The sequence below is a fragment of the Patagioenas fasciata genome, chromosome 2 (assembly GCF_037038585.1).
Source record: "Patagioenas fasciata isolate bPatFas1 chromosome 2, bPatFas1.hap1, whole genome shotgun sequence".
Taxonomy (NCBI): domain Eukaryota; kingdom Metazoa; phylum Chordata; class Aves; order Columbiformes; family Columbidae; genus Patagioenas; species Patagioenas fasciata.
Window position 1 is genome coordinate 68,720,717 of NC_092521.1, and position 23,657 is coordinate 68,744,373.

Here is a 23,657-nt window from a genome sequence, read left to right on the forward strand (position 1 = left end):
TTCCAGTGCTCTGGCACCCTTACTGAGAAGAAGTTTCTTCTAAAATTTAAGTGGAACCTCTTGTGTTCCAATTTGAACCCATTCTTTTCTACCACTGGACAGTTTCTGGACTCTAATGAGGTTTAGCGCACATGGACTCTCATCCCACTGCCACAGGGGCAGGACATGCTTTACATTGTGCTGCCGACCCTTGTGGCACAATGACCCACAAACATGAGCTAAGAAGACTTAGAGCACTTGTGCAGCATCTACTCCACACATACAAATGAGAAGTCACTTTTTTTGCTAGTGCTCCTGGTAGATGGCAGATATCAAGCAGCCTCGTCAGGGAAATGCTGGTTTTCTTTCTCCTTTCCTCACGTGCCCACATATAGCGAGACACATCTTTTCTTTCATTGCAACACCATACTACAGGTTTGTAAGCTTGCATGTAAGTGTACAGGGTGAAGATACTAAAGCTGAGATACACTTACTATTTCTCACACAGCAGGCTCCCTCTGGGGGTGCAAGTACAGGACCGAGAGCAGAGCTCCCACCACCCAAGAACAGATACATGAAATGCAAATAGTCCATTAATGGTCAGCAGGGAATGTCATCCAAGAGACCAGGTAGAACAAGGTTCTGCACACGAAAATGAAACAAAGAACCCATTTGAAAAAGCTCCCATATATGGTGAAAATGCAGATGATTACAAGGCATGAAAGATGGTCAAAGAGCCCTCTTCAAGAACAGGGAAAGAATGCTCCAGCAATAACCCCAGGTAAAGTCACCATGTCTCATCAACACCACCTCTTCATTGCCAGCAGATTCCTCACTCCTTCAGTACAAGAAGACCGCTGCTTTTTTACGAACCTTTTGCCACTGCAGATTCTGCAATCACATCATAGTAAAAAAATAACCCAGTGAGGTGTAAAGTATTGAGTAAATACAATTTTAAGGAGCCAACGGTGCACACATCTTCTGCTCTACCTTTTTCATGCTGTACTTGGGCAGAGTAAATTTTGATGCAAACTGGTGGATGATGCAGGCATCTTCAGTACTGAAGTAGCACTCAGAGTTTGAAAGCAACTGGACAGACCACACCTGGGCCACGAAGAGATCTGTGCCAAAGGGAATGAGTTTGTGTGGAGGTCTCAAAACTGAAGAGTCTCATCTGAATGAATAGAGGCATGTCAACACAGCGTGAGCTTGCAGAAAGTAGTAATTCAGTATGGACTGAACCCACAATGCTGTGGTTTAACCCCGGCTGGCAACTAAGCAGCACACAGCCACTCACTCACTTCCTCTCCCCAGTGGGATGGGGAAAAGGGTGAAAATGAAAAGAAACCTGTAGGTTGAGATAAAAACAAGCTAATAATTAAAAATAAATAATAATGTAAAAAAAAATATAGCTCTAAGGGAAAAAAAAATAATAACAAAGAGAAAGAAAAATAAAACCCAAGAAAGACAAAAGATACAAATGAAAACAATTGGTCACCATCAACTGACTGATGCCCAGCTAGTTCCTGAGCAGCAGCTCCTTGGCCAACCTCCCTTCCAGTCTTATTGCTGAGCATGACATCATATGGTGTGGAATACCCCTTTGGTCAGTTGTCACAGTTGTCACAGGCCAGCTGTCCTGACTGTGTCCCCTCCCAACTCCTTGTGCACCCCTAGCCCCCTCACTGGTGGGGCAGTCTGAGGAGCAGAAAAGGCTTTGACACTGTGTAAGTCCTGCTCAGTAGTAATGCAAACATTAATGTGATATCAATGCTATTTTTGGCACAAATCCAAAACATAGCCCCATACAAGCTGCTATGAAGAAATGTAACTCTACCCCAGTTGAAACCAGCACACATGGAAAATTAATCTCCCCTCAAACTCTCCAATACCGAAAAGCAGTGTGAAACGTGAGGAAGAGCGTGCCTGAGGAAGACCAAAGTATGACACACTTAGGCATGGCTGGCTGTCAGCCAAGAGGCTGAGGAAAGGATCAAAGAGTTTTTGAGGAAATATTGTATTGGGACTGACACGTGCAAAGCAGTGCTGAACATTGATTAAACAGAACCGAAAAGTTCAAAGTTTGACCGGCGTGGGGTGTGTCTGATGCAATGAAGACTATGACTCTGAGGAGGTAAATGCAGGAGGAGAAGGAAGGGCTGAGCCTCTGTCTTAAGGAGCAACAGGCAACTAGGGAGAAGCTGAATCAAATAGAAAGGCTGGGGCCATTGTAAGAAGAGGAACACTTCATGCAGGAACCATCACACACTGCGAGAGACACACAGTGGCCCAGAAAAAGCAGTTAAAAGATGGAGAAGGGAAAAAAGCAGGATGGGGATAAGATTAAGTCTGCATTGAAGGATAAATTTTGTTGAGGAGAAGTGTGACTTCATTATTTGTCCAGACCTGGGTTTCCAGCCTAATAATGACATGTATATACTGGAGTGAGCCCAGTGAACTTGCCGCTAAGTGACACTAGGATGATTAAGGAGCTGGAGCATCTGATGTATGAGGAGATGCTGAGGCAGCTGGGACTGTTCAGCCCCAAGAAGGAAAGGCTCAGTGGGAATCGTATCAAAGTGTATAAATAGCTGATGTAACCACGATGGCTCCAAACTCTTTTCAGTAGTACCCAGTGACAGGACAAGAGACAGTGGGCACAAATTAAAATGCAGGAAATTCCACTTAAACCTGAAAAAACTTTTTATTCTGAGGGTGACAAAACACTGGAGCAGGTTGGCAAGAAAGGTTGTGGAGTCTCCATCCTCAGGGATACTCAAAACCTGATTAGACAGAGCACTGAGAAATCTGCTTTAAGTGACCCTGCTTTCAGGGAGTCCATAGACACCTCCACAGATCTCTTCCAGCCTCAGCTGTCCTATGACTCTGTGATTCTATTCTTTTCCTTATTCATCCTTCTAAAAGAAAAACTTTACTCCTTTTCCATGTCACTTCATTCCCCCTCTCCCTGCTGAATTCCCTCCCCAGCCCAATGGTGGACACACAGAAAACCATGTGGCACCTGTGCAAAGCAGCAGAAGAAAAGAAACCCCTTTAGTCTGGTGTCAGTAGTCCTCCTGTCCCTCTCCACCATTGCTGTGGTCATTGCCATCAAGAAGACATCAGCAAGAGGCACAGGTGGGGACTTTGTGAGAGGCTTACCTACAGCTGGTAGAAAGAGTCAAGAGACCTTTTCCAAAATTCAGCCTGTGGCAAAAGCCCAGCCATCTGCAATGAGAATATCAACCAGCTTCGAGAACACAGGTCTGCCACTGGCAGAGCTAAAGTCAAGTAGTTGCAACTTCAACTGCAACCAGCATGTTCTCAGCTGTGGGAACGTCCTTCACTACCACTGCAATCCAATAGCTTCCTTGCACACTCGTCCTGGGGCTGCACCACCAAAGGAAGACCCGCTGATAGAAAGGCATAGAACAATGTCCACCTCTTCAAGGAGATTCTAAACATCAAGATCTCACAGATGGTAGTTCCTCCTCACCTTCATGACATTGACTTCTCCAGTGTCAACCCACTGGCTGCTGAGGAGAACTCCATTGTAGCAGTCAAGGGTTGAGTCGTCATTTTAAAGACTAAACTCTTTCTCCTCCTTCTCCTTGCCTGCCTTCCTTCCTTCCTTCCTCACAAGAAATGGTGAACCCTGTGTTTGCCACATGCCTAGCTGTATTAGACATCACCATTGGATTATACCTTGGGGTGTTGTCACCTTTGGAGAAACAGGGGGAAGCATAGGTAGGAGTAGTTACATCTATATAGTCCTAAAATCACATTTGGCCCTTTGAAGGCAACCAGGAGGCTGATGTGGCCCCCAGTGAAAATGAGTTTGACACCTCTGATATATGGAGTCCTGATCCTAAAAGGGGTTCCTTGGAAGGTGCGTGCACATGCGCAGGCACGTTGCAAGAAGAGCCAGAGGCCACGAATGCATTGCAAAGAGCAAGTTTTATTTTAGTTACCTCTCTACTGGGGGATCTTCGAAGCCACACCTGAGCTCCCAGGCAGAGGTGACACAGGTGGGGATGCAGGCGCTGGTCAGTTCAGCCCTGCTGGAAGATCACTGGGCCTGCTGAGCTCGCCCCTATTTCAAAGCTTCAGGCAGGCACAGCCTCCCGCTCTTTCTCACAACAAAGCAGGAATCTCAGACATAGTGATAAGGTGCCTGGAGTTTCTCACAGGCCTGTGTTATCTAACACAGACGTTCTACTCATCAAGCACACAAGGTCAGTAGAACAATTAGTGTGATGTGTGTGCTTTTTCTACAGACAGCTGCAAGTCACTTGGGCGTTTTTACATTTAACTAACCTCCTCACCAATCTTCCGCTATATTCCCACACAGAAGGGCATCTTCCTGGTTTCTTCCAGAAGACATCTACCTTAACAATCTAGCAAGACTCACTTAGAAACTTCTTCCAACACCTTAAAAACTTCCCTCAACACCTTTCCTGACTGTAGTTCACACCACCCCAAGCCTCCTGAAACCACACAGCACCAATCCCCCACCAACAAAGCCTTCTGAAAACAAAAGCCTAGATAACCGGCCGGAAGCCGTGTGGTACACCGGTGGCGGCCAGTGCCGCTCCTCCGCGTCACAGACCCCCCGCCGTGTCTCCCACCCCCGCCCCAGGCCGGCCCCGCGGCCGCGCCAGACAGCGCCGGCAGAGGAAGGAGCCCCGGAGCTGGACAGCGGCCTTCTGCCCCGCCCCGCCCCGCCCCGCCCCGCCCCGCCCCGCCCCTCCCCGGCCACCGCCGCCGAGCCCGCGGCCACGCTGGGGTGCGGCGGCGCCCGGGCGCAGCAGCTACGGGGGGTTTTTGCGAGGGCGTTTTCTCCACCCCCCCGCCCCCATTTTTTTTTTTTTTTTAAATTAACACTTTTAATTACTTAAAACAGCAGCCCCGCCCGCCGGCGGCTGTGTGGTGTATCGGAGCGCAGTGGTGCGGGCGGGGAGTGCGGGGCTGCCCCAGGTGGCCGTGGCTCCCGCCGCACAACATGGCGGGCACGAAGCCCTTCGCGACGGTGCTGGCCGCCCTGCGTGGCTGCTACGCCGAGGTCACCCCGCTGGAGACCTTCATCCAGCAGCTGCGAGAGAGCGGCGCCGGGGAAGCCGAGGTGTTGCGGGGCGACGACGCCCCCTGCTACCGGACCTTCGTGGGGCAGTGTGTGGTGTGCGTCCCCCGCGGGGCCCGCGCCATCCCCCGGCCCTTCACCTTCCAGCAGGTAGGAGTGATGCGCTGCTCGCACCTGCGCCGGGCCCGGGGCGGACGCAGCAGCCCAGCCCCCGCGGGGGAGCGAGCCCTGCCGGGGCCCGGGTGAGAGCCCCCTGGGGTGGCGGGGGACGGCGCGGACGCTCAGGGCCCCTGCCCGCCCTTGGAGGCCGCCGGGGCGCTCCCTGCCCTCCGTGCCTGCGCAGCGGCCCTTCGCCCCTCGTGGCCGCCGGCGGCCGGGACTCCCCGCTGGGCGTCCCCTGCCACTTCCAGCCTCCCCGGCTGTGGGCTCTGGCCAGCGGGCAGCTGTGGGGGATCATCCCCCGCTCCTCTCTGCCGGGGGTGGGCGAGCGAAGTCGTTATGCCAGCGGGTGGGTGGTTGGAAAACGCACCAGGTCTGCGCGCCCGGGGGTTCCCCCACTGTCTGCGTGCCCTATGGGGTAGGAGTGAGTAAACCAAATGTGGCGGGGGAGCAACGGGAAATGAGAAGTGTCACTTTCCCACTCTTGAAAGGGTAGAGGAGAGGGGGGGAAAACCCGCTTGCAGGTCGGTGTTCGAGCAGAATGAACTTTTCAGAGGGGAAAGGCTGCTTTTCTCTCTGGTACCGCATGCGTGAGCAGAACTGCGCTATGATAGGAAACAAACTTTGCAAGCTTGTTGAGCGGGTTTTAGAATTGTGAACTGAATTGTTCAGTTGAACTTCATGCAAAAGGAAATGGAGGCCTCAGGAATATCAGCGTTAGTTCCCTGGAGGTTGGAGCCTGCATATAAGCACGTATCTACGGGCACAGTGACCTGGAGGCCAGGCTGCTGAGAGAGCCAAGGGGAGCAGTGTAGGGTGTTTCCTGGGCATGAAAACCAGGATCAAAAGGGCAGACATTAAAAAGACTTCCTTAAAGTCGTAGGCCCGTGTGGCTGCATGTAAACATCTTGTGGTAGACTTGAAAATCGTTCCTTTTGGGTATGGTGCTGTTGAATCATTAATATTGCTCTGAAAGGGTTTAATTTAAAGCGAATGTCTAGAACTGTGTCTCTTTCATGTCCCTTTATTCAAAGTGTATATTGTAGTTCATGTAATAGTCGATAATAAAAGCTTTTTCTTTTTTTTCTTTCTTTCTTTAGTTATCTAGTCAGAGTGAAGTCATCACAAGAGTCGTTCAGAGACTGTGCGAGAAGAGAAAGAAGAATGTCCTTGCATATGGATATTCCTTACTGGATGAAAACAGTTCTGATTTCCATATCATGCCATCTTCAAATATATACAGCTACCTACCCAATACTGCAACAGAGACTCTTCGTATGAGTGGCTTCTGGGAAACACTGCTGAGCAGGATAGGGGATGATGTGATGATGTATTTATTGGAACACTGTGCAATCTTTATGCTGGTCCCCCATAGTAATTGTTACCAAGTCTGTGGGCAACCAGTTTATGAACTTATTTCACATAATGTAGAGTCATCCCCAGTGTTTGTTAAACAAAGATTTTCGAAGCCTAAACGTAGTAGCTTGCTTGACTATATGCAAAAAAGGCTTATGTTTCATAGGCAGTATCTTTCAAAGTCGCATTGGTGGAAATACAGACAAAGACTTGAAGCTAATGTCTCCAGCATGGGAAATAAAAAAAATAACAAGAAACAAAGCGTAGTGTCCCGTTACCAGTATTCTGCAAAAACTGTTTCTAAAGCAAGCAAAGAGATGAGAATGGTTACTGAACATGTGGAAAAACAGAGTAGCTCCGGTTTATATTTGTCAGCTACAGCACCATCCTTAAAAAGGAAGCTTAATAGGGAACAACTTGAAATTCCAGCTAAGAGAGCAAAAGTAGAGGAGAAAGTGAGAGAGGAAAAGGCATGTAATCTCACTCCTGATGTGAACCAAGCTAGTTCCAAGAGATACAGAACTGACTATGTAGAATCGCATTCTGTAAGTCTCATTAAAAAAAAGCATGTGTCTCAAAGAAGTAACAGTGATATGTCTGGTCCTTCTTTAGTTCACAGCTCTTGTGACGGGAAGAAGTTTGTGGCAGGAGAAAGCTCTTTTCTGCGAGGAGTTCAGAGTAACAAACCTTTAAAGTCCAGGAATGAAATGCAAGCAGAATCTTGTAGGAAAGGAGTAGAGATGCACACGTATAAATCTCAGTTGGATTCTGTACAAATCAACCCCCTGGAGGGTGTTTCTTCAGAATGCAGAAGGCGGGAAAGTCCCCTAGCTCATTTGGCAAAGAAGTTACCAAATACGCTCTTGCGTTCTGCAGTGTACGTTGACAGGAAGCTACTTCTGTATTCTCGCAGGAGTTTCCAAGAACGCTTTCCTAAATCGTTTTTACTGAATCGCTTGCAGGGCTGTCAGGCAGGTGGAAGACGGCTTATAGAAACAATATTCTTAAGGCAAAATCTGTTCGAGCAAAAGCACAGCCGAAATCGGCCACATCACATCTGGAGAAAGAAGAGGTTGCCCAAACGCTACTGGCAAATGAGACATACATTTCAGAAGCTGTTAACAAATCATGGAAAGTGCCCTTACTTAGTTATTTTGAAAAAAAATTGCCCTGTCTGGATATCTGAAACCAGTGTGAGAAAAGCTGAGCTGCCTTGTCAGGCAGCCTTGCCTGGGGAAGCAGAGGTTCGCGAGGAAGCAGAACAGTTTGGGAAAGAGCCTGCTGAGCATGTGACGAGCAGCAGATGCGAATCTGGTTGTGCTGATGTGACAGACGACTTACGCGCTCCTCTTGCCAAATCTGTGGGCAGGGAGTCGCGGAGTGGGGAGCAAAACCCAGGAGAGGTGTGTGATTCACCCCTCCGGGAGCTCCTCAAGCAGCACAGCAGCCACTGGCAGGTGTACATCTTTGTGAGGGAGTGCCTGGAGCGGGTCATACCCGCTGAGCTTTGGGGCTCAAACCATAACAAGTGCCGGTTCTTAAAAAATGTGAAAGCGTTCATTTCCATGGGGAGGTTTGCTAAGCTTTCGTTGCAGGAGTTGATGTGGAAGATGAGAGTGAATGACTGCATGTGGCTTCGTCTAGTCAAAGGTACTTCTTATATTAAAGAGCTAAGTGCTGTGGGTGTCAGGTAATATTTAAGGTGGGAAGGGGAAGGTATTGAATCTGGTTTTTGAGTTATCGGGTTCATTGGTGTTAACTGTAGCCAAGAGAGCAAACCTAGTAATGTTTGTAATTGATGGTGGAAGAACACAAGCCTGTCTTCCTTCCAGAACTTCAGTTTTCACTTTAATGGGATGACATTTTCACAAACATTAATTCAGAACCTGAGCCTTTCAACAAAATTCTTTCCACTCCTACCCTCCAAATTGCAGTAACTGAAAATTCATTAAGTATGACCTGGGTATGTAAGGAATGAGTGCAGTCTGTCTGCTGGTTACCATAAGCCCTCAGAAAGAACTAAAAGCAAATCAAGACATTTGTAGTGGCATGTGCTCTGCTATGAGAGTGAACCTTCCTCCCACAGTGTTGGTTTTTTTTCTTCCCTTCACATCAACCGATGAGAAAGATGTGAGTATGGGACTCATGCAACTCAGGGGTTGCCCACCATCTGTCCCCTTTCTAGAGCCCTTCTCTAGGAACAACAGACCCAGACTGAGCCTTACTTCAGGCTGGGGAGTTGGTGGTGCAGAGGTCCCCAGAACCTGCACCAGGTCCCTGGCCAAAAGCTATTGTGAGGGCATCAGCTAATTGCACCAAATTCTATACGAATCCCTTCTGTTTAGTCCTCTTCAGATGATGACAGGTAAATCTTGTTTCCCTAAAGAAGTCTTTCTTCAGATGCCATCCTAGGACTTAAATCTAGGCTGAAGCTGTCTTTCTGTGGTAGATTGCTTTAGGATCTAATGCATATTGCCATTTTTCTGTGCTTTGTTCTCCATCTGTTTGCAGTATTTATTCTTACCTGGTAACGTGCTTGCATCCTACAGTAATGTGACCTGAAAACTGTATTGCTTTTTAAAAGGTGCAATTAGATTCTGGAATTACTACAGGTTCTTTGTAATGTAGGAGGAAAATAAATGTTTGAGAACTCAGATCAAAAGTAGGGGAGGTTACACTTCCATAAGAAACTGTTAATTCTAGGAAATATATCGGTTGTTTATTCAGAAACTATGGCTCAAAACCATGCTTTACAAAATGCTGAGAAGTTAAATATTTTTAAGTGTTTTTATTGTAAAATATATGCTTGGTTCATAGTAACTTGGAAGATCTTATCTTAAAAAAATATAACACCTTCTTATTCTCTGGTCTTATTCCAGGAAAAACACCACATAGACCTGATTTTAATTTTTGTGAAACTACTTCCATGTGCCTCAAGTTTAAACACACATTTAATTGCTTTGCTGCACTGTAGGTGGGTGGGGGTTTTTTCCTCCAAAAGTGGTAGTAGTGATTTCTTGTCAGTTCCCCAAACTGTAGTCATCATTTACATCTGCTGTCAGGAACTTAAAAAACAAAGTATCTAGTTGCAAGACAACTACTTAACATCCTGATTTGTGTATTACAACTGCATATTGCAACGCTGAACTTAGAGAATTTTCTAACAATCATTGTTTGGTTTGGTTTTGTTGTTTTTTGTTTGTGGGTTTGTTGTTTTTGTTTTTGTTTTTTTTTTTAATTGATGTTACCTGTCTTCTGTTGAAGTGAACACTGTTCTATCTCTTTACAGTAGTCTTTTCTTAGGTGCTGTAAATACATGAATAAGTCTCCGCCCTGAAGCGCACAAAAAACAAACAGGGTAGAGAACTGGAAACTTATTTCCATTTTATAAGTTTCAGTGTTAAGCCACTGCTCTTTTGTGTCAAAATTAAGCTTTTTTTAACACATTTGTGCTCTAATAATGATTTGTGCTATGCAACTAGACTAATACTTCTGTATAATTTCTTTAAATTATCCTGTTGTATTTTGCTAAGTTCCACTCTTAAATTTAGTAGAAAAAGTGTTATTGGAAGTTGGCAAAAATTCAGTATTGTAGCAACAGGTTTTGTTCCCTACTCACCCAGATTTAGGCATTGCTACAAATCTGCATGGCCTTAAATTTGACTGTAACTAGGTTATTATTATTATATTACTATATTATTATATTACACAAATGCTCTGGGTTAATAATTTTTGAGCCATCTAAACTTTATAAGTGCTGCTGGACTTGGGGTGAATTTTTTGTTTTTTGGCTGCAAAAGTAAGTTTTATACAGGATGTCTGAAATAAAGCATAACCCTGAAATTAATTAATTTTCATGGAAATCAGAATATCATTCTTATCCCAAATTCAGCCCAGTTTAATTATGTTATTTTTCCAGTATACCTAAATATTTTCATTCTTTTGCTTTTTTTTTTTTTTTTTAAGTTTTATGTTGTAGTGGCTTTATTTCCATTTTACCTTTCCCTTCACAATAATCTTGCCATTATGTATTAAAGATCTTTCACAATCAATGTTGGGGGAAGAAAGTTAAGTCTTTGGGCTACTAATGGCATGTTTTTGCATTCTGTATGTCAATTTGTCACACACGTTAGTTTCTATGTTTGTGTTTTGAGCTTGAGTTAATCGTATTATTTAATGCCAGTGAAAATTTGGAGTGGCAGCTGTGGAATTGCTTGCGTTTGCTTTTTTTCTTTCGATTAACCTCAAGCTAAGAATAGAGTGTTATATGTTGGGGTTTTTGTTTGTATGTTTTGTTTCTTTACTGATACAAATAGTTGACATTTACTACAACAACCTTTGAATTGTTTGTTGAAGGTGATCACTTTGTTCCTGCCTATGAACATTGTTTCCGTGAAGAACTTTTGGCTAAATTCCTATATTGGCTGATGGATACCTATGTTGTTGAGTTGCTCAGATCATTTTTCTATATCACCGAGACCATGTTCCAGAAAAACATGCTTTTCTACTACCGCAAGTTTATCTGGGGCAAGTTACAGAACATTGGAATTAGGTAACATTAGAAAACTAATCAAACATTCATGGAATATGTGAAAATCTCATGTTTTGTAGTATAAAGTTATAATTCTGCTTTCATTTATTGCCCATTTTTCATCCTTTTGTTTTCTTGATTTCACCAAAGAAAATTCAGTCTGTGACTGTACTATGCACAGCTTGTAAATTCAGAAATCTTTTATTCGAGAAAACAGATTCAAATTTAGAACTATGTGGTAGGAGAGAAGAAACCTTTGCAATAGTAAAATCCATTATTAAGAGGATTTTGGTTTGATAAGTCAGTTTTTTACACCATTTAATGATGAGTAAAGTATAGTGACAGAATCCCAAAGTAGCCTTGGGAAAATTAATTTTAAAAATACTCAGTTTGCTTTACTCCTTTAATTAAAAACAAACAACCAACTGAAAACAAAAATCCAAATAAAACCTCTGCTGAAATGCTGGTTTTTTGATGGTTGAGGAATTTACAAGCTGCAGCTTCTTTTTTTAGTGTGGCTATGGAATTCCATACTTCTATTTTGGTCTTAAAAATGCATGCATATATTTTAGTTTATTATTTAAGGTCACATTTTAAGCAATTAAGTGAGAAAATAGGAAAAGAGTGCTTTGGAACCAAACAAAATTATCGTACTTGATGTCTTGTGCTTTAATGTCCGTTTTATGTGGTGAACCTTACGCTTTCACAGTGGTCTGTTGGTCTACAATGTTATATGTGTGATTTTTCCCCTCTTGCCCCATTACTCCCTGATTTCAACATTGGTATCTCTATTGCAGCTCTTCTGCATATGTGTTTGCATTTAATGGGGCCTTGATCTTGTTTGCAGTTGTGGCACAGAATATGCAATTTAAATAGTAGCAAAATATAATTTTCAGTCCTACATAATTCTGCTTGCCTGCAAACTAACAGCCTTAGCGTTGCAATTAGTGCTTTATGTAGTTTTAATGTACTTCAAAGCCATAAAGTATCATCAAGTAGTAAGTTTTACATAGATATAATGCTGCTTTTAGTGGGGTATGTGATTAAAAGAGAACAAATATTTTTTATTTTAGCCCTTTTGTCCCTATTCCCAGTTTACCAGAAAGACCCAAGGTGTTAAGAGCAAGGTGCCCTGAACTCAGAAGGCCCTAATAATGTGGGCTGATCTCATTTCTTCAGATTTCTTCCCCACATATTTCCACTTTGAGTCTGACCCGAGCAGCTGCACTCCCAAGGCTGTGTCTTTCATCATGTTTATCATATTCATATTTAGAGATATTGTTAAACACCTGTTTAGGGCTTCCTGTGCTTCCTTGGCCATTTGAAGACTCTCCAGGCACCTTCCCCTCTTACCCAGGCAGCTTTTTCAGTCACTGTGGGTGAATCGCTGTGAAAGGCGGTTGTTTCCGTCTTCCCTGGAGGAAGAGGATCTGGTGGCCTCAGTTGTTGCCCTAATGGCTGTTCTGTGGCTGTCCTGGTTCTTCCTCCCCTTCAGCTGGAGCTGCTCGTGGTGATTTCTGTGAGCTGGCTCGTGGGATGATGTTCACAGCCAAATGTAGCCACTGATGCCTTTCCAGTTCTTTCACATCCTCCTTTGGGAGGAAGAGGATGCTTGAAACAGGCTGAACTGAGTGGATCTGGAGTAAATCTCCATCCTCATGGGTTGTCTGTATCAGTAGATCTTACTCTGCAGAATCCAACCCAAGGATAGAGGCCACAGTTCTGGAAGGGGGCCTGAATTTAGATGTCTGTCTTGCTGTATGAGTGGAGGTTAGAGCATGCTGGACTTCTTGTACACAGTCAACTTTTTGTTCAGGTTTTGAAAGGCTGAGGGAGCTGGGTCTCTTTAACTTGGAGAAGAGGAAACTGAGGGGTGACCTCATTAATGTTTATAAATATGTAAAGGGTGAGTGTCATGAGGCTGGGGCCAGGCTCTTCTCAGTGACAGCCAATGATAGGAGAAGGGGCAATGGGTACAAACTGGAACATAGGAGGTTCCACTTAAATACGAGGTGTTCCTGCTCCAGCAGGGGGATTGGACTAGATGATTTTTCGAGGTCCCTTCCAAGCCCCGACAACCTGAGATTCTGTATACAAAACTTCATCCCCCAAGTTAAGAATAGTACTTATTAAGAGAAAATCAGTATTTAATGACACAGTCAGTTCAAGTTCTGTGGTCCATGGAATACAAAGTTATGTTTCAAAAATAATGTACCCAATGTTGTGATGACAGCACCTGTTTTCGTAAGAACTGCACACTCCCTGCCCTTGCCATACACAACAGCTACTGAGGATTGAAAATGCTGCAGAAATTCTTAATCTTCTGTTGAATTGTGGTGTGATGCCAAAAAACAGCAGGACCGTCTCCTCAACTTCCTCCAAGTTCCAGCATGTAACAGGACCGTGAGTGTACAAATGAGAGTAGGGAGGTTCCATGGCCTCTTAGCGCTGTTATAAATGCCATGAAATAAGCAATGAATGTTGCTGCAGGCAAAATGTCATCTACTTTAACAGCAGGCTACAGGTAGTAATGATGAAGACGTGGCAGTAACTGCCCTTTTCCTTCACTTTCAGAGCAGGTCATATTTTTTTTACGTAGTGTTGGTTGGTTATTTTGTTTTATTTTTCTTTTTCCCTCAGTCTTAAATGGGAACTGTAAAATGATGGAGATTTGATAATTCGCTTGTTTCTGTTGAACTGAAGTTCTTTGTTTTATCTTAGTGACCTAGCTAATACTGTAGTACATGAAGAAGTTTTACGGGTTCAGGAAATAATTTAAGTCATAATAAATAATAGGGATCTCTAGATGTGAAGTGTGATTTCCTGTTCATTCTACTTTACTTTGGACTACATTTGTCCCAAGAATTTAGTTCCAAAGTTTGAATATAAATCCTCAGAATACTTGCTCAGTAATAGTTCAACTTGCCAGCCATGGGTGCCCTTGTATCTTCTGGGTGTCGTGCATTGTGTCACCTGGATCCTGACAGTCCCAAGTAGCTGGATCATTAGCTTGTATGAGAGTTGTGTTGGCTTACAGGAGAGAATTATTTGTGTGCTTCTCTTACCTGGATGCTTGGCTTCTCAGGTGTCTCCTAGAGCACGCTTGCCAGGTTTCGACCATCCATCCTCTGCCTTTTGTGACAGTGTGGCCCCCTTTTGCTAAACCAGCCTGATGGTTGGTATGGAATGAGAAAAATCTGCATGCAAATTTAGATTTGCATCCCCCCCTTCTGCAGGGATTTGAATTTTCTTGCTTCAATTCACAGGAAAGTATCGTAACCACCAGGCTGTCGAGCTTTTTGAATGGCACATTTTGTCCTTTTGAACAAAACAAAGAGTGCAGGAGATTGATCCAGGTCTTTACCTTGCAAGTAGACCATTTTGACAATACAGTCTTGAGTAAAAGCGAGGGCTTTTGCAGCACCTCCTTTTCCCATGATTCGGACTGTTACTGGATACTTAAATGCCATTATGTATCCTAGTATCTCAGTTCACTATAACTTTTACTAAGTAGTAGGTCTCCTAAATGTTGGGAGTAGAACAGCCCATTACAGTGTGTTAACTCCTTCCCTGGATCTTTCTTAACATAGTTTTCAGAATGTTCTATTCAGCTTTGATCATGTCTTTCAAACTTCTGAAACCATGAGAAATATCCAACTTCCTGTTGTCTTGCATAAAAAATATTTCATAATGTTCAAATGTACTGAATCTGTGCTTAAATTTTCAATTGTGTTAATTAAGTTTTTTAAAAAATTAATTTATTACATTGCCATTAAGATACTGTGTAATTGTTCTGAAATTCAGGTTTCCATGTCATTTTCTGCAGAGGTTAGTATTTGTAATTGTCTTCTTAGAAAAATATTTGGCTTCAGTTATTATAAAGATACTAAATGTTTTAACTTACTGCCTTTCCTATTGCTTACACTAAATGTATTTGTATTTTTAGAAACCATTTTGCCCAAGTACATCTACGTGCTTTATCTTCAGAGGAGATTGAAGCTGTCCGTCAAAAAAAGTACATTCTCGTGACATCAAAGCTCCGGTTCATTCCCAAAGTGAACGGGTTAAGACCCATAGTAAAACTGAGCGGTGTTGTTGAAGCACGAACATTCAGCAGGGAAAGCAGAGAAAAGAAGGTTTTTATTTCCTTTTTTGTTTTATGTGGGCTTGATGTAGGCAGCTAATAAAGTGAGTGAGGCTTTTTTATGTTTTATGAAACTAGTTTTAACATGGTGAACTCAAACATTCAAATCAGAATGACTGAATGGGTGTGCCTGTTGCACTGCTTAATTACTTAATAAGCCTGTCCCAGTGCTTGATTACTATTGGCCTCCACTTCCAGAATTACATACTTCTGTTTGCAAGCCTGTCCTAAGGAAATGAGTCTGTCAGGTGATCATATTTTCTCTCTCTTCTCTTTCCATCTGTTTCTCTCAGGCTTGCTCACTGTGTCTGGTTGTGGTAGGCGTTGGCCATCTATGGGAGTAGAAGGGTGGAGATCTTGAAAGATACTCAGTGTTCTGAACTAAAATGTTGCATTTGTTTGGCACGCTAGAGGGTGAGGGATGGATGAGTCTGGCCTGTTGGGATTGACCTGAATACTTGTGCACGTTGATGGGATAGTTGGCTGTGGTGCCCCATGAGCCCAGGGGGGTGAACAGAGATGAACTGGGTGTGTTATAGAAGGTCTAAGAAGGGCGAGGAAACTGGATCAGGTGAAGTGGGGAGATAGGAAGGAAGCTGGGAACTACCACAGTGTGGGAACAGAGACAGAACATGCAGTGCACGGAGTAATCTTTAACAGACCAGTAAACCACAAGACATAGTGGGAACCCAGTTTCGCTCTCTTGCATGACTGCATTAATTGTTTTTCCTTAAGGCTGCATCCCATTTAGTGCGTGAGATTAAATGTTCCCCAAATGGGCGAAAGGTCAGTGGCTTCTCAGTATTTACTGTTCAGTATGTGATCCCAGACCAGATGTACAGGGCATCAATTAAAAGCTATTCTGAAGTGTTATTTCTTGATAGTCTTTCTGTGACACACTGTCAGATTTGAGAGTATGCACACAGTTAATTTGGAAATAGCTGCAGTGCTTTAAAGTTGCTGTTACTCCTGTGATACATCTGGCATAAAGGATGATATCAATCTACTGAAGATGATGAAGGTTCAAAGTCAACCATGGTAGCTGGTCAAGTGATTTGAGCTAGCTTGTCTGCCCTGGAGCTGAGAGGGAACATCTGTGTCAACTGAAAAGTGGGAGCGATAGACTCCTGTCAGAGAGTGCTGGACAAATAACTGAGGACTAAGGTCTTTACCTTTTAGACAGACCTTCTCTGTCTCAACTAATCACAAAACATAGCTAATGATTTTCCTAAATCATGAAAGAGAAGGTGGTAGTAGTGTTACCTCTCTTCTCAGATAGTAGACAGAGAAAAGGGTCTAGTGCAAAATGATCATCTTATTCATCAAAATAGGGGTTCCAACCTAGTGGAAGGTGATGTAGTCTTCTCTTCCAGGCCCAATCGTGCATGGCTCCTCAGTTTGTTTCGGTCATGGAGGTTATCTTGAACTCTGTTCCAGTCCTGTACCATACCTGGCTTGTATCTGCTCTCCACTGTCCTCTTAGCATTTAAATTGTAGAAGGAAGATGATATTCCACCTGTTTCTTTCTGACCATGTTACAATTTTGGAACTTGGAAGCCATTTTGGAGTTGTAGGTGTAGTCTTTCCTAGCTTCTGTAGTTCAACACTGGAATGTATCCAGCTGAATTGCCAGAGAAAATCTCCCAAATATCCAACTTCTGATTCTTGGGCAACTCTCAAACTTTGCTGCAAAATACATGTCGGAATGAGCCCATTTCTGTGAATTCTTCCTCAAATCAGTGTAGATTGTGTTTTGTTGCTTTTCATCCTTTTTCCTTTGAAACATTTTTTAAATTCTTTTTTTTTTTTTTTTTAATGGAAAGCTCCGAGCACTGGGAAGCAGCACGGTTCTAAAGTATCTGAGAGCTTATAGTTGTTTATAGCATTCTTCAAAGATTCCAGTAGATCTTTAGATTTTGTAAAAATGTTAATAATTCTCTGGATTAGACTTGTTCTGGGGAAGCAAGAGGCTTGAGGGAATTCCTTCTGACACGAAAATGAGGAGCTACTGTGACTACTACTGTAACTTCAGGTTCTTAGGTCTAGTTCAAACCGTGTTTGAAACCAGTCTTAGTTTTCTTTTATCGACTCCCCTGCTAACACCCATATGACCGTCAGCTTTGTGAAAAGGTGAAGATGTGCTTTTTGTAAAAAAGCAACCATTTTGGGTTATACTTATGAAGAAGAAAATGAGGAACTTTTCTACTGATTATTACTTTGACCTTGCTGCTTTGTTTTACCTTTGAGCTACATCTCTACCCTTTTGACTGTTTTTCTTGGGAACTTGGCCTAAACCAGAAAAGATACCACTGCAATAATTTTGGGAAAGCATCTTAGTTTTCAGAAATCTTTATTTTATAAGCTGATCAAAAACATTTTGCAAGATCAGCCAATGAATGAACATAATTACTAACCTTATGTAAAACAGCGAAGTTGGATCGAGTTGTTTTGGAGGCAGTGGCAGTAGTACACTAAACATTTTTTGTGTGCTTTAATTCTGCCAGCCTTTCACTTAAACTTGTTATTTTTTTAGTGCAAAAATAAATGTTTTCAGATGAATTGGAATGCTTCCATAATTAGTAGTTTCAGTGTATCCATGTCATGATCACAATACTGCTATTGAGAGTAAGAACCCTTTTATATTCTGTGTGTACTTTTTGGAGGATTTCTCTGAAGTTCTAAACTGATTCATAACTAGGCTACGTGTGCAGTTGGTTTATTTTCTTCAGTACTATGGCTTGCCCTTTCAACGTTCTTTTATTGCCAGGTCTGTCAATATTATTTTTTTCCTTAAAGTGTTTGCAGAGCTAATCCAGCTGCACAACTTGACTACCACTTTGGTGTACTTTGCTATTCCCATAGCTGAGAGTTAAATCTTTGCTAATGTACTTGCATTAAGTACCTCCAGAGGTTGGATTTAGCCTGAAGTCTTAGGGCGCATGTCCTTTTCACTCTTCTTGTTGCAGTGATAATCTCCAGCAGAGAGAATTAATGATATTTAAGAATTTACCTTCTAGTTGGTGGTACTTTTATTTGCTGGAGTCAATCCGTTTATCTTGTTAACTATTACACCTTGATTTCCAAGAATCAAGTAGAGAAAAAAAAAAATCCATAGGGATTTAAATGTGCTAAAAAAAAAATCTGAGGCCGTTTTGTCACTTCAAAGTAGTTACTGCAGCTATAGTCAAGCTTTCTGAAAACTGCAGCTGACCAATATAATATAGTTAATATGGGAATTTAGTCTCCTATTTCATCTAAATTCGAAATATCTGTGTCACACAGAATGTAACATGTTTCGACATACTTTAAGGCGATTCTCTTTGCTACCTTTAGATGCATCACTACAACACTCGACTGAAAAATCTGTTTAGTGTGTTAAATTATGAACGGACAATAAACACCAGTTTTATCGGCTCTTCAGTGTTTGGGAAAGATGATATCTACAAGGCATGGAAGAAGTTTGTTACAAAGGTTCTTGAATCAGATGGTGAAATTCCTCATTTCTACTATGTAAAGGTATGTCTTTTTAATCACATAGTCAAGCTAATTTTTAAAGTCAACTTGGACAAATACTTTTATAGGTGTCATCCGAGTCCGTCATTATTTCTTTTTCAGAATAAATTTTTGTGCACATGTAACACAGACTTTGGTTGTTTTTTTCTGGGGGGGTGTCCCTGTAGTAGCACTTGCTTTACTTGTATGTTTTTCTGTCCTTCTTTCTGTCATGTAGCAGCTCTTGTTCCTGCACCTGCATAGGATTTTTGTAGTTACATTTACCTGGGTATAAAAATGGGACAAAAATACAAACTCAAATATACTTTTAGGGCCATCTTCCCAAAGGACAACCAGAAAAAACTTGCTATGTGCGTTTGGATAAATTCAGCATATTTTTAAAACTAGGTCACTTCTATCTCAGTATCATTAGTTTCTGTTTAAAATGACCATTTTAACTTTACTGTCTCTCCAACAAGTTTCTTCTCCCACTGGATAGAAATGATTGCTTGTTGTATCCTACTATTTGGAGGAATTTCTTCTTAGCACTTTTGTCTTTCAACTGTGTCTAGCAAGCAGCCTTTCTGTTTGAGCTCAATTCATAATTTTGAATTGGGGAGATTTATACAGATGTATGTAAATTACAGAGATTTGTGTGTATTATGGTGGGGCATTTCTCCCATGTTCTCTTATGTCCTGTCCTGAAATTGCTTTCAGTGATTACCTCATCTTTCAAACCAGAGAATAATGTCATTGGCAGTAGTTCTCCTAAAACTTTTGCTTCTTCAGAAGGTTTTGAGTTTTGATTACGACAAATGAAAGCAGAGTTAAGATTGCAATATGAGGTTTAGGATGAGGAAGGTTTCTTAAAACATTTAAACATGTAAAAATATCAGCAATAAACTTTAGTTAAATGATTGAAGGTTCCGTGTTTTAAGTTGCAGATGGTATAATCTTCTGCTGATAACAACAATTGGGCTGAACCTGATTGTTTGGTTATCCCTTGTAAGGGAAAACTCAAATAAGCAATGAGTCTTTTTTTTTGTCACAAATTAGATCTGAATGATGCAGTAATTTCACTCCTATGTGGTCTGTCCTTCAACCATATTTATATACTGCAACAATACCTTTTGCATACTACCACAGTGTTTACAGTGATACTGATGAATACGTAATGGAAGATACTTCTCCTCTTTCAGGCTGATGTATCCAGGGCTTATGATACCATTCCTCACAATAAACTTGTGGAAGTGATTTCGCAGATCTTAAAGCCGGAGAAAAGAACTGTCTACTGCATACGGCGCTATGCTGTGATCATGATTACCACGAGTGGAAAAGCCAGGAGGCTCTATAGGAGACATGTATGACTTGCTGATTTCATCTGTTGACTGCTGTAGATATATTTCTGTCCAAGGAATGTTTTTGTTTATAGCTTTTTTAGTCACAATTTGAATTAGGCAATTACTTCATAAACCTTTTTTTTTTTTTTTTTTTAATAGTGTTGGATATTTTCCAGAGGTAGTAAAGCTTCTCTTTACTTTTTACACTTTTTACTCTTATGCTAGTAAAAGATAAATAAGTAATGGATATAGAGATATGTGAGGGAGGTATTTTATAACAATAGCAGAGTTGTTGGATTAAAATGATGCAATAAGGCAGGCCCTTTGATATTCACTGAATAAAAGAGTCATGTACTGAATTTTCTACTGCTTTTGTCATTTATTTCTTTACGCTCGATATACAGGTTTCTACTTTTAAGGATTTTATACCAGACATGAAGCAGTTTGTGTCCCATCTTCAGGAGAGTACCTCACTGCAAAATGCAATAGTAGTTGAACAGGTAAGTATTGGGAGGTTTCTTTTCAACTGAAAAAGAAAGCTACAGAAGAAGTGGAGGAAGACTGGGATTTTTAATTGAATGTACATATTACACGGTGACACTACCTCTCTTCTAGTTACCCAGCACTTTCCATAGATACACTTCTGTCATCTCTGCTTTGGTGTTTCTAATAGTGTTCAAGGCAAGAAATTTGACAAAGTGTCCTAGACTTTTCCCGAAGTTTCTTGTTGTTGTCTCAAACTTTCATTGTAACCAGTGTTTTCTTCTTCCTTTCCTAATTCCATTGTTTGTTGCAACAGTTCTCAAGCAGTAATTAACTAGTAAAGAAGGGCTTCAATACTTACTATCTCCAAAATGTAAAGAAGAATGAACAAAATGTATTCTAAGCTAAGTGGCTAAGGAAATGGATGTGAAATTTTGAATAGCAAACTGCAGAGAATAGAAAACTGATGTCAAAAAAAGAAACCCTTGTTTTAATGATTGCCTGCCAAGGTTGATGAGAATAAACTCTTCTTTAGAAGAGTTAAAATGCAGCACAAAATAAGATCAGTTCTTGTACTTTTCATTTAAAGAGATTTCTCGCTTTCAGTGAATTAAAGTATGGTTAAAAATTATATGTATTTTAAATTTACTCTAACACTTTGCTACGAGAAGCAAGCATCTTTATGTTGTTTTAATTCTTATGCTACAGAGAACTGTACTAATTCCAAATAGGTCTTCTCAAGACTTCCTTTTGTGCAAGGAGCATGACAGGGGAAGGCATAGAAGTAGGCTTTATGCTCAGTCGCTTTCTTAATACATTTCATTGCTTGGCATCATAATGTTCCATAAGAACCTACAAGATCCTGAGCATCATATGACAAGATGGGTATTTTTCTCACAGGCTACTTTTTTTTTTTTTTTTCCTCCTAAACTTGCCAATGGAAATTTTTTAAAAAAGGTAATTTACATAAAAGTAAAATGATCTTGGATATCTATGGACAAGGGGGGACTAGAACATACAGTGTGGGTGATACACAATTCAGGGTACTTACAAAGTGCAAACGGCCTAATAAGTACATGGATGAAAACTTAAAGTAGCTGAATTTGTGATATGTACATAGGTTTTGTTTTGTTCTTTTTTCCAGTGGACATCTGATTTGGGTTACTATGCTAGATATTACATGAACAACAGCATTCTAATTCAAAATATTTAACATTTGTGTGTATGAGTCATTACTTTAATTTTTTTTTTTTAAAGTATTCTGAGAAAAGTATCATGTCAGCCTCTGTGTCTGTACCACAGGTGTATCATGTTAGTTTTTCAAACAAATAACCATGATCTCACATGGCTCTATCAAAAGCTGTGTGCATTTATCTGATGCCCATCTATGCAAATAGGAAGTAATTTTGCTTTAGTTTTCATGAAGTCATTGTCAAAGGGATTTAAACTGCTCAAAATTATTCTTTACACAGTTTTTAATGCAAAAAGCTTCATAAAGATTGAGTGGACACTCTTGCATAGAATCGTTGGAAATTTATGGCACAGAATATTTTGCAGCAGAACTGGCAAGTGTATCTATATTGGGGAATTATAAAGAATATGATAGTTACAGAAATTGGCCTGTATGATAGAAAATGGCAAAAGAGTGAGGTCTCATAAATAGTCATAATCCAATATTATATACCAGCACTTGAAGTGATTTTACATGTTTTATTTGACTGTTTTCCCATGTAGCACCAATAAAAACTGGTTTTCCCCCAAAGCAAAACAACAAAAAAGTACTGTTGACTTGTTGAATGTGAGCAGCTTTTTAGTGTGTATGTTCAGATCTTGGTTTCAGGCATTTTGTTTCTTACCTTAGGGATTTGAACTACTACAGTCTAACTTCTCATAAAGGTTTCTGTGTATCTTTTAGGTTTATGATGTGTTTTTAGTTTCAGTAAGTTTCTAAAGTAAAAATCTCCTTATTTTATCCCATTTGTAGAGCTTAACTTTTAATGAGACAAGTTCCAGCCTGTTTCATTTTTTTCTTCACATGATAAGTAACAACATCCTGGAGATTGGGAACAGGTAAAAAAAAGTTGGTTTTTCTTCGTATAGTGTGTTTGAGCTTTTTGTTTGGTTATGTTTTTTTTTTCTGTTAAGCAGGATACATTTAACTGGCTCAGGGCATTTTTTGCTAGCTGCTTTTTAAAGATTTTTTGTTTCATGTTAAATTGAAATCTGTTTATCAGTTTAAGCCCCATAAAAGCATGGAAAGTTTGGAATGAAATTTGTATTTGAATAACATTTCTGTTTCCCACCTGGATGATGTTAACTATACACAGAATGCATTATTCTACAGATATATAACCTTTTTCATTTATAACTACAGATGTAGTTCAAAAGAAAAATACTTCCAAATGTTGGATCCCAGTATTCATCCCGTAGTGGTGAACAAAATCTAACATCCAAGCAATCATTCAAGAGCCTTTGTAGTAATTTCTTTGTAATGCAAAATTACACCTATTCTGCATGGCCTTGCTATTTGGCATATTGCGATAAAAGTAAAAGGTAATAGGAATTTAAATTATTGGTAACTCCAAAATTAGGAATCAGATGTTATAGAGGGTAGTAATGCAGATTTCTTCTTGTGTTGGTAGAAATTCTGGTCTGGTATTTACATTTTGCCTGTAGGTGGCAAATGTGTATGGTATCTAAAAAGCAAGTACTTGTGTGATCTTTGTAAATTCAGGGTGAGGTATATGAGAATGAATAGCCTCCTGCTCTTTTAAAAAATGCCTTTATTTTAGAACACTTAATCTCACAGGATTGAGGGAGGAAGAGAAAAGCTTTCCAGGAGGCAAATAGAAGAGCATTTATAGGTTTTTCTAGCATTGATGCTTACACTCCCTTTGGCAGGATCATGAGTACGCTGACGTGGCATGCCATTAATAAGAACTAACTGGTATCAGTATGTTTAGTAAAAGTTTAATAGTTTTTTAAAAAGCTCACCCTCAGAGAGCCAACTCCACACTTATGTAAATTCAGTTGCAGCTTGGCTGAAAAAGTACTGGTTGTCCTGTAATGAATTTGTCTTTTTTAAGTAGCTCG

At 41.1% G+C, this 23,657-nt stretch overlaps 1 protein-coding gene across 3 annotated transcripts in view; it reads left to right on the plus strand.

The window, feature by feature from the left end:
* The first annotated feature begins 4,839 nt into the window (after positions 1-4,839).
* Positions 4,840-23,657, plus strand: part of TERT (telomerase reverse transcriptase) — a 33,448-nt gene continuing 14,630 nt past the window's right edge. For all 3 annotated transcript variants that reach the window (XM_065832316.2, XM_065832317.2, XM_071804348.1), the window contains exons 1-8: positions 4,840-5,209; positions 6,319-8,224; positions 10,931-11,126; positions 15,052-15,241; positions 18,583-18,765; positions 19,941-20,102; positions 20,486-20,581; positions 22,549-22,634. In XM_065832316.2, the coding sequence (XP_065688388.1) occupies positions 4,982-5,209; positions 6,319-8,224; positions 10,931-11,126; positions 15,052-15,241; positions 18,583-18,765; positions 19,941-20,102; positions 20,486-20,581; positions 22,549-22,634 (3,047 nt within the window). In that variant the 5' untranslated portion in view covers positions 4,840-4,981. The remainder of the gene's footprint in view (positions 5,210-6,318; positions 8,225-10,930; positions 11,127-15,051; positions 15,242-18,582; positions 18,766-19,940; positions 20,103-20,485; positions 20,582-22,548; positions 22,635-23,657) is intronic.